The 14147-nt window shown below is 39.1% G+C and overlaps 1 protein-coding gene across 7 annotated transcripts in view; it reads right to left on the bottom strand.

Moving 5' to 3' along the window:
* The window catches only part of cnih3 (cornichon family AMPA receptor auxiliary protein 3), a 133144-nt gene that overhangs the window by 70124 nt on the left and 48873 nt on the right, over positions 1 to 14147 (bottom strand). For all 7 annotated transcript variants that reach the window (XM_080289849.1, XM_026194025.2, XM_080289845.1 and 4 more), the window contains exon 3: positions 11199 to 11246. In XM_080289849.1, the coding sequence (XP_080145975.1) occupies positions 11199 to 11246 (48 nt within the window). The remainder of the gene's footprint in view (positions 1 to 11198; positions 11247 to 14147) is intronic.

Here is a 14147-nt window from a genome sequence, read left to right as displayed (position 1 = left end):
GAATGTAGATTGACCAGTAGACCGGCAGCTTTGCTATCATTCGTAGCGCCCCTCACCATAAGTGAATGTTAGCACTTATAATACTGCAGACACTGCACTAATCTGTTTGTCTGTCACTGTATTTTCAGAGTGTCAGAGTCTATGACCATCCAACCAATGTGAAGGTTTAAGCACGGCATTATCACAGTGGAATTGGTGAACATAGTCACCACTCTTTGAGTCCACTGCTGTTGCTATTTGGGTAAAACATGATAATGATTATAGGAGCCAGCTGAAGAAGACGACCAATAAAGATTCGACTGGGATCTTCAAATTACAGTAATTAACCAGAGCCCAGAGAAACATTGTTTCAAATGGCCCGCATATTCTAGCAGCACCCTTACTTGTGACTTTAAATGACTATGAATATGTTGCTGTTTAAATCAGCCTTGGGATTGTAGCATGGTGAAACAGTAATGCAGCTAAACCTCTGTCACTGAATGCCTTGGCCCTGATCTGAAGCACTGTGTCATTAAGGGAGCAAATTAACTACAAATCGCACATAATGATAATGTTGCTCTCTTGGACCCTAGTTAGGATTTTTTTTCCTCTATCAAAAGTCAGTGGCGGCAACAGAGCTGGACATGAAAGGCATTCAGTGTCTTGCTTGAGGACATATAAGCGTAGAGAAACTCACTCCCCGCATGATCACACAGAATAACACATCTGCTATAGCAGATGTTGGCAAAGGAGTCTGAATGTATGAATGTAACAGTTACAAGGCAAAAGCTCATACGTGCAGACAAAACGAGTTGGTATGTGACTGTTGCTGTAATATTACTGTATGACTGACTAAACATATACAGGGCAGCTTTTCTGTAAACATGCTGTTAGACAGTGAGTGGCTACCTGTACCATCTTCACTGAATACAGTATAAACAATACAACTGTTTTCTAGGCAGCAGCAGCAGCATCCAGGATGCTGTCAGTGTTAGGTTATTTCCCACCATGGTTCGCTGTTCAAAAGCAGAAGGTCATTTTCACACATATTCAAACAGTGACAGCTCTTCCTACTAAACTACATGTTGGGTTATGTGCACACAGCTGAGTAACCCAGAGAATTACACTCGGCATCATGGATGAAACTTTTGACAACCAGCTTTTGCTGTTAGAATAAAAAGCTGGCACCGCAGCACAGGGTCTAGTAAAGGTTTAACATAAAGTGGTGTAATTAGCTAAATGTAATTAAGAATCACTGAAGATGTTCTGCTTTTTTGGGGGGATTTTTCCCTTTCATTTACAGTTTTGGATCTAATATTTTTATTCTTTTTTCAACTTCTTTTTCAGAAGTGCACAAAATGCCATAAAATGACATTATATAATTTAGCTATTTTTCCAAACTCCGAAACACAACGTATTATCAAATGACCGCCGTGTATTCTATTTATTACAACAAAGTAACTGTATTCTGATTACCACCTATTTAAACTGTAACTGTAACAGAATACAGTTACTCATATTTTGTATTTTAAATACGCTGGTACATGTATTCCCCAACACTGTTCATCACAGCGTGTTGGCACAAGCAAAACTATTACACATGTACATGAAATGGTCTTTTTTTGTTTTGTTTTCTAGAGAAAGTTTAAGTGAAATCAGCCACCGTAAAATTAAACCAGTCATAATAGGGATGACCAGTTGGAGTGTCAATGAAATTAGCAGTTACATGAGCAGTTGCTTTTTTTGATATACAAAATGTGCATTTCTGAATGATTATTGGTAAATTCAGAATTCTGCCTATCTGTCTAGAATCCGAGAAACAGATAAGTGCAGTGCACCTATCGCTGCTTTGTGTTCAGTCTCTTGACAAACTTGAGAGTTTTATCTGAGTATGCAGGACAGGCCCTTAGTGGCCACACAACAGACATCACACAGATTACAGCACCTGTGTACACAGATGCTGACTTTCATGCCGTGTATATATTTATATATACTCACAAAATTGTGTAGGAGTACAAAAGCAAAGGAGGGCAAGTGTGAGATGTGGAGATGGATGTCACCTGCATGAGGGACAGTGACTGAGTCAAAGTAAGTGAAGAAGAAAGGCATTGTAAACTTCAAAAGCAACATTAGAAGCACACATTGGTTCTAGCTTCATTACTCCTTATCCAGTTTCTCTGCATCACCATTTCCTAACTCGAACGCGGAGCAAGCTTTACCTAGACATCAGTAACATGTAGAAGAGAAGGAAGGCAAGTAGAGATGAGATTATTGATCTATGAAAATCCCATTTTATATTACTTGGACATATTAGGACCAGTCTTCAAGGTGTGGGAAAGTCAACGTGAAAGAGGACCCAATGTAAATTGTACTCTATAGGAAGTGCAAAAAATATCATTTCATTAGGAATAGTTATGGTGTAAAAAAGAAGATTTGGATGGGAGGTTAGTTAGTTTTTAGATCATTCATTTATCACGACAGTCAAAGTAACTGTTACAAACTTTAATCAGTGGCCAGATTTGCTAACGTGATGAGCAAACTGGGTTTTGGCATAAAAAGAGTACTGTCTGTATCTACAAAGACAGCGTGATGACAGGATGGCATGCAAGAGGTGGGAACGCGTAGATTTTTGCAATTTACCTTGTTGCATATGTACTTTGAGTTCCTTTCCTGTGTAAAATATAGGGATGAGAATATTTCAATCAAGCATGCAAATAGATTTGCTAACATAGTTGTACTAACTGACATAAAAGTTACTGATAATTGTGCTGAATGCCAAAACAAGTTTGCAGTATTTCAATTGGTTTCTGAAATATTAGGCTAGAAATATTATTTCTCAACTAAGATAAAGAAAACTACAGCAAGCCAAAGGGCATCCACATGTCTGTATGAAATGACAAGCTCTACAACATTACAACCCAGTTTTCTGCTAGCCTTTTGTACAGTAGGTAGATTAAAGAGTCCTTTCACAATGAAAGTGTTTTTGCAGCCAACAATAAAGTCTTGCTTTTTGTTTAACCCACCTCATCTTCGTGTATCTGCACTTGGGTCCTGTCACTCCTATTTCCACACAATTTGCATCGCTAACCGTGACAAAGGATCTCATTGGGTTTTAATTTTAAAAATGTTCCCAAAATTTTTAAGTTGCTAATTCAGTTTGAATATGGCTAGAACCATATTCAAACTTAAATGACACTAGTACCCTTTATTAGCACACAATCTGGGATTGGTCACACATTAACACAATGCCGTTTACAACCAAACACCATCCATTACTTTGAACTTTTTTGACAAATTAAATAACCAGTGTTCTGATTTTCTATACCTGCCATATACTGCACGATATATGTATCAGTAATATGTAACTGGCTTCATGGACACATGCCGTCTTATCAGCTTGACTGGGAAAACAGTAATTTAACTTTAAAAGAAGAAAAGGCAAACCTGCATTCCATATAACTTGCAAATGTGCAGAACTACTAATGTATCTTGTTTCATTCGGCAGATGGAAACTTACTGCCCCACCATATGCCTGCAAAACAGTTAACCAAGCAACCCCCATGATTATTTAATAAATATTCCCAATGCATTGAGTGCTGTTCTGCCTTGGGCTTGAATCCACAGTGAGTTAACTTTCAGCAGGGTGACAGGCAGAGTTGATATTCTTGTTGAGAGTAAGTCTGCAGTGTTCCAGTTTGGAAATCCTGCTTTCCATGCCATTTACAGAAACCTTGTGCTGTGGTTTGGGAAAGGTTCTTTGTAAGAGAACTGCATTCTTATGTACGTATGGAAGGATGAATGGAAAAGGTCTACAAGCTGCATTCGGATGGACAGATGATTGAATCGAGGTTGTACCTCATGAAAGAATTTTGCTACCATGTTTGACTCAGTGGAGGAATCAAACTAAGACGGAATTAAAGATTTCTGAAGAAATGTTCTGTTTTTTTTCTCCCCAAATGTCAATATTTATCACTTTGGGGGGAAAAATAAACAAATAAATCAGATCCATTTTTTAATTGCAATACATTTTTGGTGCCAGCAGGTTCTGTAAATATCTAACAACCCTCATAAATTTGCTTGTGAGGTTGATCTATTCTGATTAGTTATAAACAGAAAGAAAACCACAGTTCACAGGCAACTTGTTGTGGTTCTTGGAATACATTCATATGAACTTTTAGCTACTGTCGTTCAATCCAGTATCCTACCAATGCATATGATCCAAATAACAACAGGACTTGATACAGTGAAATAGTTCTAAAATAAAGGCTGAGAAGCAAAATGGAAGAAATGCAAAGGAAACAAAAACAAAACAAAACAAACATTATCCTAAATGACAATTCTGAAAATGCACTGGCATAAGAATTGTTATACCAGTGCATTCTCAGAAATGCCAAAGTTTGCCAAATTTTACAGAACAAGATCATGGATACAACCAGCAGAAATTAGCTTCCTCCGAAGGGTGGCTGGCTGGATTCTCCCTTAGAGATAAGGTGTGAAGTTCAGCTATTTGGGAGGGGCTCAGAGTAGAGCTGCCGCTCCTACACATTGAAAGGAGCCAGTTGAGGTGGTTCAGGCATCTGACAAGGATGCTTCCTGGACGCCTCCTGGGTGAGGTGTTCGGGGCATGTTCCACCGGGAGGAGGCCCCGGGGCAGACCCTGGACCTGCTGGAGAAATTATATCTCTTGGCTGGCCTGGGAATGCTTTGGAGGTGGCTGGGGAGAGGGAGGTCTGGGCTTCTCTGCTTAGACTGCTGCCCCTGCGACTGCTGCCCCAAATAAGACCGGAGGCCGGAAGAAGACCGATGGATGGTTGGCCAATCCTAGCCATATTAAAGGAAGTAATAATTATTTTTTTAATGGGTTGAACCTTTCAAAATCTACCAGCTGTCATATGTATAACATTAACAAAGCTAGATTGATTTACAATTGTTGAATACCAAATACAAATGTGGAATATTCTATCTAATTATAACAGAGAAAAATACAAAACAAAGTTGTGAAATCTTGACTCTTTCCAGCATAAAGGCAAGTGCTATTATGCTAAATTGTTTTCTTCCTCTTATCTCTTACTTCCTTCCCATCCAGGTCTCCACCCTTCTCTCCACCTCCCCAATCTTCCTTCCCGGTGAAAGTGTGTGGGATGCAGGAAGCTCTGCGTTTTGCATATAAGCTCATTATTGTGACTGACAAGGAACTTACACTGTTTCTGCAGTGCTGCCCTGTACTTACAGTGTTTTTCTTCTGCAGAAGACTGGATGGCATTGTTGTTGCTTGGACTTGTTTAGCGTATGGCAGTTGCATAATTTTTCTTTCTTTATTAATTTCCCCATATGTCTCTGTTGGTCATCACATGCTGAGGCAGTTTAAAACTAAGCTAAACTTTAAATATATGTGAAGTTGTACACATTTTTCAGACTGGTCTTTTTTGGACCCCAGTTAGTTGTGTGGGAAAATCCTAGTAGATCAGCAGTTTCTGAAAAACCCAGACCCGCCTGTCCCAGACCTTGAGTATTGGTAGTTGGAGGCCAAAGCAGATTTTAGCACAGACAGGACTGGGTACTATTTGGGAGATTTGTCCACATTTTGTGCTGCTGATATCACAGTAATGATGACATTAATCTATTTAGAACAAAGACATTGTGAAGTGAAGTTTTGAATGCCCTTTAAAATAGTTTTTGTATTTTCCAGTAAAGGAAATCACTGGAGACCAATGATACAATTTGAAGGGACAGAAAGACTGACTGTATCTGCTTTTAACCTTATCAGCCAAGAAATGAACTACTTAATGCTTTTATTGCAGTTTAGATTAACAGACAGTAACAAGTATGTTATGTGTTATGTGTTACTATGTGTGTACAGACGCGGCTATACTGGCTTCATGTATCCGTGTCTGTTTTCTAGACTGTGGGTTAACTTTCATCAAGTCCAAACCATTTAAATCATCACAGTCTCAGTTTTGAGTTATTCTATGTGAAGCAGCTTGGTGAGTCATGTTAATACAGACAGGATGTCAGTAGACTGCAATAGGCAAATAAGTGCCATCATTCCTTTGTTAGACCACTGACTGATTGACTCTTATGGAAAGTTGCCTCTGGTATTTAACCTACAATATGCTAATAAGCACAAATGGCTTGTGGCAACTTAGCCAAAGGAACTACTCTACAAATACCTTCAACCCAATAACATGCAGAGTTCTTGCAGACAGCTCACCATTTTAGTGATAGAGATAAATATTGGTGGCTTTAGAGAGTGCTTTTGCATAGACTGGATGTCATTATGAGTGAGCTCTGGCACAGTCACTTCTTCAAGAATAATATGCAGTGGTTTATGTGTGCTATGCATTCACATGTAAAAGAAAACATACATACTTGTACTTTAAAAAAACAAAACAAAACAAAACAAAACATGCTGTGTCTACACCAGCCATTACCCTATCATGACGCCTATTTATTCAATTCTCTCAATTTGAACTCTGAAGCTTTTTAGTAAGTTTGCTCCTGACTGGGTAGTTATTTTCTTCCAGTTGTCCGAATACAGCTTTTTTAGGCATTCCGTAGAACATGTAGATGAACTCAGCTTAAGTACAGGAAAAGTCTTTGTTATTAATGACACCTTTATAATCCAACACCAGATGCCTCAACACTAGGCTTTTAGACAACAACAATATGTAATATATATGTGCTATTCCTGTTTAATGATGTATTGCTAACCTAAATCAGCATCATTTGACTTTAAACAACCCCAAATCCATAAAAGTTGGGACGCTGTGTAAAAATATACACTATGTTGCCAAAAGCATTCGCTTGTCTGCCATTATTCTGAAATTGTTCCACAATTTGTAAATGTTTCTTCCTAGTATCAATTACTGAAATATTTGGTAATATTTTCCTCAGTTTAAACATAAGAATAAAATATGCATTTGTAAGATTTGAAAATCATTGCATTGTTTTCATTATATGTGTGTAAAATAAATGATAAAAATATGCATAAAATATTTGTCAAAAAAGTGTTGCCACAATAATAAGAAAAACAGTTTTGCCTCTTTTGGTGATCTGTCCAATTAAGTTCACTGATTAAATACAGTGGAGTTAATCCATTTCTCTGTGTGCACACAGTTCGCAGTGACTCAGAGCGCTGGTATAACCTTTCTCTTCACTCTGTGAGTGCAAAATAAAGCCCCCTTTTCTCTCTTTCAATCATTCACTGTATTTATACATAAACCAGCTACCGCTACCTGTTTGTCTAGCTCTACCATACAGCTAGCATCATAGTCACAACATCATAACATTAAAGTAGTTCACTAGCTGGGCCCACGTCCTCATTTTAGGTTTGAGAGTGTTTTAGTAGGTAAAGGTGTGTTTGGAGGCGTGGTCGCGCTCCCGAAATTCCGATACATAATCTCCAAGTAAAGGCCAATCCAACGCATCCCTTTCACAGCTATTTAGTTTAACCGCTCCTCTGGTAGGAATTTTTCCACTGTCAGTATATATCAGCACATGGCAAACATTAGCATTAACAGTCTTTACAGTCTAGAACAGCTTATTTTCATCATTTATTCCTTTGCTTTAAGAGCTGTCTCCGGGGTGAACACTATTGTAGAGTTTAGTCATTTGGTCCTGCTTTCGTTGCTTCCGAGCAAACGTTCTATCAGAGAGGTTTTGCTGATGGCAGTAAGTCATTTTCCAACACTTTCCTTTCTTAACTTCCCCATTGACTAGGATATCTCTGTCATTCCCCATCTGCTTTTCCATCGTCATCGTGTCTTGTGCTCCAACAAAACTGGTATTACATAGAATCTGTTCCATCATGTGACAACTAATTATAAAATTTTGAGCCAATCTCAAAAACTGAATGCAGGGCTTTTTTTGGGATACATCACATTCATTATTTCTTCTGATTGTGTTGATAGCATTAGCTATTCCTGGATATTTGTAAACTATCTTAATTTATGATGAGTACCTACTAGAGGGATTGAAAAAATTGTCTTTGCTGATTCGGCAATACCTCACTCATTCTCTCATTATTACACTTGTGAATCTGTGGACTAGGAGAGATGGAGAGGCTAGAGTGAGAGGGATAAAAAAGAGAAAGGTAGAATAATGTTAAAATAGAGGAGAGAGAGAAGAAAGGCCCAAGACAGACCCAAAAATAAAGGAAGAGCACTAATGAGTACGCTCAGGTTTGCTCAGTTGCTGTGACAACGCAGTGGCTTCAAGCCGCAAGAAAGCACATCTAATGAACACCACACACACACACACACACACACACACACACACACACACACACACACACACACACACACACACACACACACACACACACACACACACACGAACACAGTACATCCCCTCAAGCTATTGTCATCTGCATGGGTTTCCAGTCATCCAAAACCCATCAAACACAACACACTCCATTGAGAACAAAAATGGCACGTGTCCATGTGCCTGCTTGTGAATGTGTGCAGTGAAAACTGCCAAGTGCATATGCCAACATAAAGAAATACAGCCAAAGCTTTTAGCCAAATCAGTCAGGACCAACATGCTGTGAGCGTGCCAGTCGGTGTGAACTGAACAGTTTTCGAAGGGGAAAGAAGAGCTCTCAAAAAAGGATTTAAAAAGCACCACAATGCAGCAGATCCTCATGCATCAGGACCTTAGGCAATCATGCTGACAGGCACAGTATGCAAGACAGTGAAATATAGTTTCTAAAAGCGTGTAACTCATAATGTGTGATTCTGTCTGAATGTATGAAATCAGAAGCTGTCGCCTGAGGCACTTGGCAGGAATTTCCTCTCCTGCTGCTTTTCTTTGCTTTAGTTCACTAGCCAGTGCATAATCGTCAGTCACCTCATATGCTGAATAATGGTTAGACAAAATGGTGATTAATGTATTGACAGATTAAATACATTTGTTAATCTATGGATTTTACCACTTTTTTGAGGTGGATATCTCTGTTTGTATTAGGCCTCTGTGGCCTTTAAAGGCTTTATACTATGATTCATGACTTTTTTATCATGCACCAAGGTCACTAATGGCAGTGTAGGCATTGGATTTAGTTAAAAACAACCCCTTTTATAGAGTTTCCACCTTAAGACTGAAGATTCAACAGTCTTTATTGTTACTATGCTATCATAACAAAATCCTAGCAAGATTAAGATTTATATATTTATATACAAAAAGGGACAATGTGTGATTTAACAGTAGCGGCTTTTAAACCATAGAATAAGCCTGCCCTATACAGCATACCACTGGTTTATTGTCCTTCTGGAAATTAATTGACAATACTGAATTTGACAATCGGAATTTATAAAATATGCAGTTATTTAACAGGATAAATAAATAACAGTGACTAAGGAAAAGTGTTGTACTAAGGTCATTCTATACAACTACACTTGTTTTTGCAACTGCAACATATAAATCCCCTGCTATCCCTTTTAGTTCCACAAGCTACATCCATTTTTTTAAACAGCCTATGGTGTCCAGCAACCTTCACTGTTACCTGCACAGTATGTCACAGCTCCAAGCACAGCATGTCTGGATGTCTGTGTAAGTATGTCAGTGTGTTTATCCATCTCAGCATATGATCTGTAGGGGAAAATGTCCTCTCCGGGGACTAGTGCAGGAGCTGGGTGCTGGAGTTAACAACAATGATGATCAAGATCAGCTGTTCAGCCAGTGAACCTCCAGCATGACACAAACATATGCACAAACACACGCTTGCATGCACAAGTTCAAACAGTATGTGGTTTGCGTTTCAGAGAGGTGGAGGGAGAAACAGATGCCAAACTGAAGCTGGGAGGAGTTCTCTCAACCTCATACTGAGCCCTCAAGGCACACAAAACCTGAAACAGACAGCACAGCTCTGCAAAACACAATGCAGAACCTTTCAATGTGTGTCTACCATTTGATTTCAGTACATTGCGAGGAAAGATAATAAACAAAGCATCCTTGTTCAAATTGAAAAATTCATTTAAAACCTGTAAAACAGTGGTGCACAACCCTGGAAACCAAAAAATATATTATATACATGCTCTGACAGGCACTGGCGACTATGGGACAACAGATAGGCAGGTGTGTGGCTTCCCAAATATATTCCAATCTGCTGAATTTATCACATGTGGACATCCATGAAGTTGTAGAAAAATCTGACAGATGATTGGTGGAAACAGGATGTACCTGAGCGTAGTTTAGAGCACAGGTGTTAAACTCCAGGCCTCAAGGGCCGGTGTCCTGCAGGTTTTAGATGTGTCCTTGATCCAACACAGCTGATACAAATTGCTAAATGACCTCTTCAGCATGTCTTGAAGTTCTCCAGAGGCCTGGTAATGAACTAATTATTTGATTCAGGTGTTGCAATCCAGGGTGATATGTAAAACCTGCAGGACACTGGCCCTCGAGGCCTGGAGTTCGACACCCTTGGTTTTGAGTGTCATGGCAAAGGCTTTGAATACTTATGTACACAATTTATTTTTGCTTTCTATTTTCAATAAATATGTAAGAATTTCAAGCAAAGGTTTTTCAATATGTCATCAGGGGGTATGGCTGATCTGATATCCTCATGTTGGTGTTGTTCCCAGATCATCATACTAAATGTTGTTCCAGGATCAACATTGCAAGTAACCAATCAGAATGCTGTGACGTCATACTTTTGCGACTTCGGGAAAAACTGGCGTAAAACAAAAAACTGTACTTAAGCTGCATGAAACCGCCTCTGTCCACCGATCAACGGACCCTGACCCTAACCCTAACCGTAACCCTTTAATAAACAGTAAGCAGAATTAATATTGTCCTTGCAACATTGGAATTTCATAAATGCACGAATGGCTTGGCGCGCAAAGGAATAACGTCACAACAATGTGATTGGTCACTTGCAATGTTGAACCTGGAACAACATTTTCATGATGGTCTGGGAACAACACCAACACGAGGATATCAGATCATCCCAGGGGGTATTGTGTGTTGATTTTTTTGGGAAAATGAACTGATTCCATTTTGGAATAAAGCTGTTACATGAAAAAAATGTGGAACAAGTCAAGCGCTGTGAAAGCTTTCTGGATACATTGTATCATATGTCACCTGAAAACGGAATTTTCACTACAAGATGCATTTCTTCTTTCCCTCTTATTCTGTGCACTTCCCTACCAGTCTCCAATCTGCTTTGTTTCTGACCATGTATAGGACTTGCACAAGATGAATGAAAATTGTTGTTCACTGCTTACCTTCCTCAGCAGGTTGCAGATCCTCTCGATGTTTCGCAGTCTCTCCCTCTGTAAGAGGAGCAAACGGAAAAGTTATGATGAAAGACGAAACTACAGAAATACTGCACATTTGTCCTTGCACTGTTAAGTTGCACTTCTTTTGAGAGCCAGTGCTGAAGGTGAAAAATCAATGGTTATCCCAATTTTGCTACTGCACAGAATTTAAGATAATGTGGGGAAGCATGGTGGCGTGGTGATTAGCACTGTTCCCTCAGAGCAAGAAGGTCCATTAGGGACTTTCTGTGTTGAGTTTGCATGTTCTTGTTTGTCTGTCTGGGTTTTCTCCAGGTACTGCAGCTTCCCCCTAAAGTCTTTGGACTGCAGTTAGGGGTTAGGTTAACTGGTTATTCTAAATGGCCCATCTGTGTTAGCCCTGTGACAGACTGACAGTCTTTCCAGGGTGTACCCTGCCTCTTGCCTTATCACAGCTGTGATAGGCTCCAGCCCAGCCCACGACCCTGAATTGGATAAGCGGAAGAGGATGGACGGATGACTGAATTAAGATGTGCTCATTTTCCTTCTACAGAAAAATCTGTTGGAGAAAATTATTGGTCAATGAATTTAGCTCTTATGTTGAAGACAGAGCTGAAGACAAAGTTTTCAATTCACTTATTTCTAATTGCTTCCTCCATCTAGCCTTACCTTAAGAGTATATAACTCACTCATTCAGGATCAGAGGAGAGTCACTGATCCCCCAAATCGAAAGCAGAATGTCTTCTGGAAGCTCTCATGTGTTTCAGTCATGTAAAACTGGGAGAGGATCCCAGGGCAGTCCTGGATATAGTGGACAAATTATGTCTTTTATTTGACTTTGGTATCCACCCTAGAAGAACTGGGCGAAGTCTGTGCATTTTGGCTTCAGTTGATGCTCCTGTGATACGTGGTAGTGGTGGGTAACATATAAATTCTGAAAACATTTGAATTTGTACCCAGTTGAACAACAGGAAACATATAGTCTGGAGATCACGTTCTCCTGCACTATGGTCATTTTTTCTCCACATTGATAGAGAAAGTTATTCATTCATACATAGCTGATTTGTGGAGCTTTTTCCCAGCATTAATGGTGGCTGCTACTTGTTTATATAAGTTTTAATATTTGAGTGTTCTCAGCTTGTATATTAAGCTGCAAGATGCTTAAATCAGCACTCACCACAATGCTGACTCTAAAAGCAGCTATTTCACCACTGCTTTTAACATCATGATCAAATATTAATCAATTCCTATGGATGACGCAACCTGCATTTGACTGGCGGTGCTGCAAGTCCACAGGGGAGCAATGCAAAATACCGACTGCTTATAAATCATGTATTGACCCGAGTGTCAGCCCGCTTGTGCTTGTGGACAGTCATTTTGAGTTTATCTGTGCGCCTCATATACCGTCTGCAAATGTCAACAACAGAGGCTCTGTGGGAATGATGAAGTATATGAAAAATTATTTATCCACGTGCAGAACATCAAAGGTAGCATGTCAAAAGCTGAACCGATATTTAGTTACCACATAAGAAAAACGGTAATAAAATGCATGAAAATGAGCTGAAATAACTGGAGTGAAAACACACTCGGGTGCCTATGAATACAGAGTTTATGAACATTGCTCTGCAGCGCTGCTTATTGTCATCCTTCCTCACATACTGAAAGCCACGGGCAGTCTCTGCATCTGTTTACAGCATAGTTTGACCTAAATTTAAGCCCTTTGCGGTTTTTAACCTACCTGCACATTTTTTATACCACATTTTTTTATGCTTACTGCAGGCGGAGAGCACATGAATTAGATTTTTCTGCAAAAATGTGTCAGCGAGAACCCTTCCCTGTGTGTGTGTGTGTGTGTCTGTGTCAGAGACAGAAGAAGGCTCTCATTGGAAAGACATAGGCTTAGAGAGACAAGATGCTGTGTGTGTGTGTGTATATGTGTGTGTGTGTGTGTGTGTGTGTGTGTGTGTGTGTGCGCGCGCAGAGGCAGTGAGAAGTGGCTTCTGTCCGTTCTGGCGGTGAGTTATTTCAAACACACAGCAACACCATGAAATATGATTTGTATTCAGCCCGAGGCTTAACTTTGATTCTTATATTCACTGTAATTTGTTTGAAATGTTGGAGTTTCATTTTGTGAATGTAATTTTAGTTCAGAACTTGAGCTTATCATTAGTAACAACAACATTATTAATAGAATTCTTATTGTCATTATGAATTGCTTATTATTAGAATATAGTCAATGAACAAATTCAAATTCAAATTCAAATTTTATTTGTCACGTACACAGTGATACACAGTACGATATGTAGTGAAATGCTTGGACAACTGCTCGTGACCTAAAGAAAACAAAAAAGGAAAAAGCTATGAATAAGATAGGAAATAAATATGAAAAATTAAAAAGGGTAAATTTAACTAGGAAGGAATAAAATATAAATTAAGGTTAAAAATGAAATAACTGTACAACACAAATTAGAATGAAGGGTAAATTTAACTGGGAAAGAATAAGATAAAATATATAAATTAAAGTTGAAAATAAAATAACTGTACAACAAAATACACAATATAGAACTATATAAGAATGTATGAAGAAATATAAATAAATATATATATATATACACACACACAATAACAGCAGCTGTACAAGTATTAACCAGTGTTGTGCAATCCACATTATGTCTTGTGCAGTGCAAATATGCTTAAAGTGATTTAAGTGATGAAGTGAAAACAATGTCCAGAATGTCCAGTGTGTGTGTGAGAACTATATGTGTGGGTCAGTATTGTGTGGTGGTGTGATTGAGAGACCGTATCGCCTGCGGGAAGAAGCTCCTCCTCAGTCTCTCTGTGTTGGTCTTCAGGGAGCGGAATCTCTTTCCTGACCTCAACAGAGAGAACAGTCTATTGTTGGGATGGCTGAGGTCCTTCACGATCTTCCTGGCCTTG

Source organism: Astatotilapia calliptera, chromosome 15, assembly GCF_964374335.1.
Source record: "Astatotilapia calliptera chromosome 15, fAstCal68.1, whole genome shotgun sequence".
Taxonomy (NCBI): Eukaryota; Metazoa; Chordata; class Actinopteri; order Cichliformes; family Cichlidae; genus Astatotilapia; species Astatotilapia calliptera.
The sequence above is the reverse complement of the archived record's forward strand: the minus strand, read 5'-3'. Positions and strand labels throughout refer to the sequence as shown.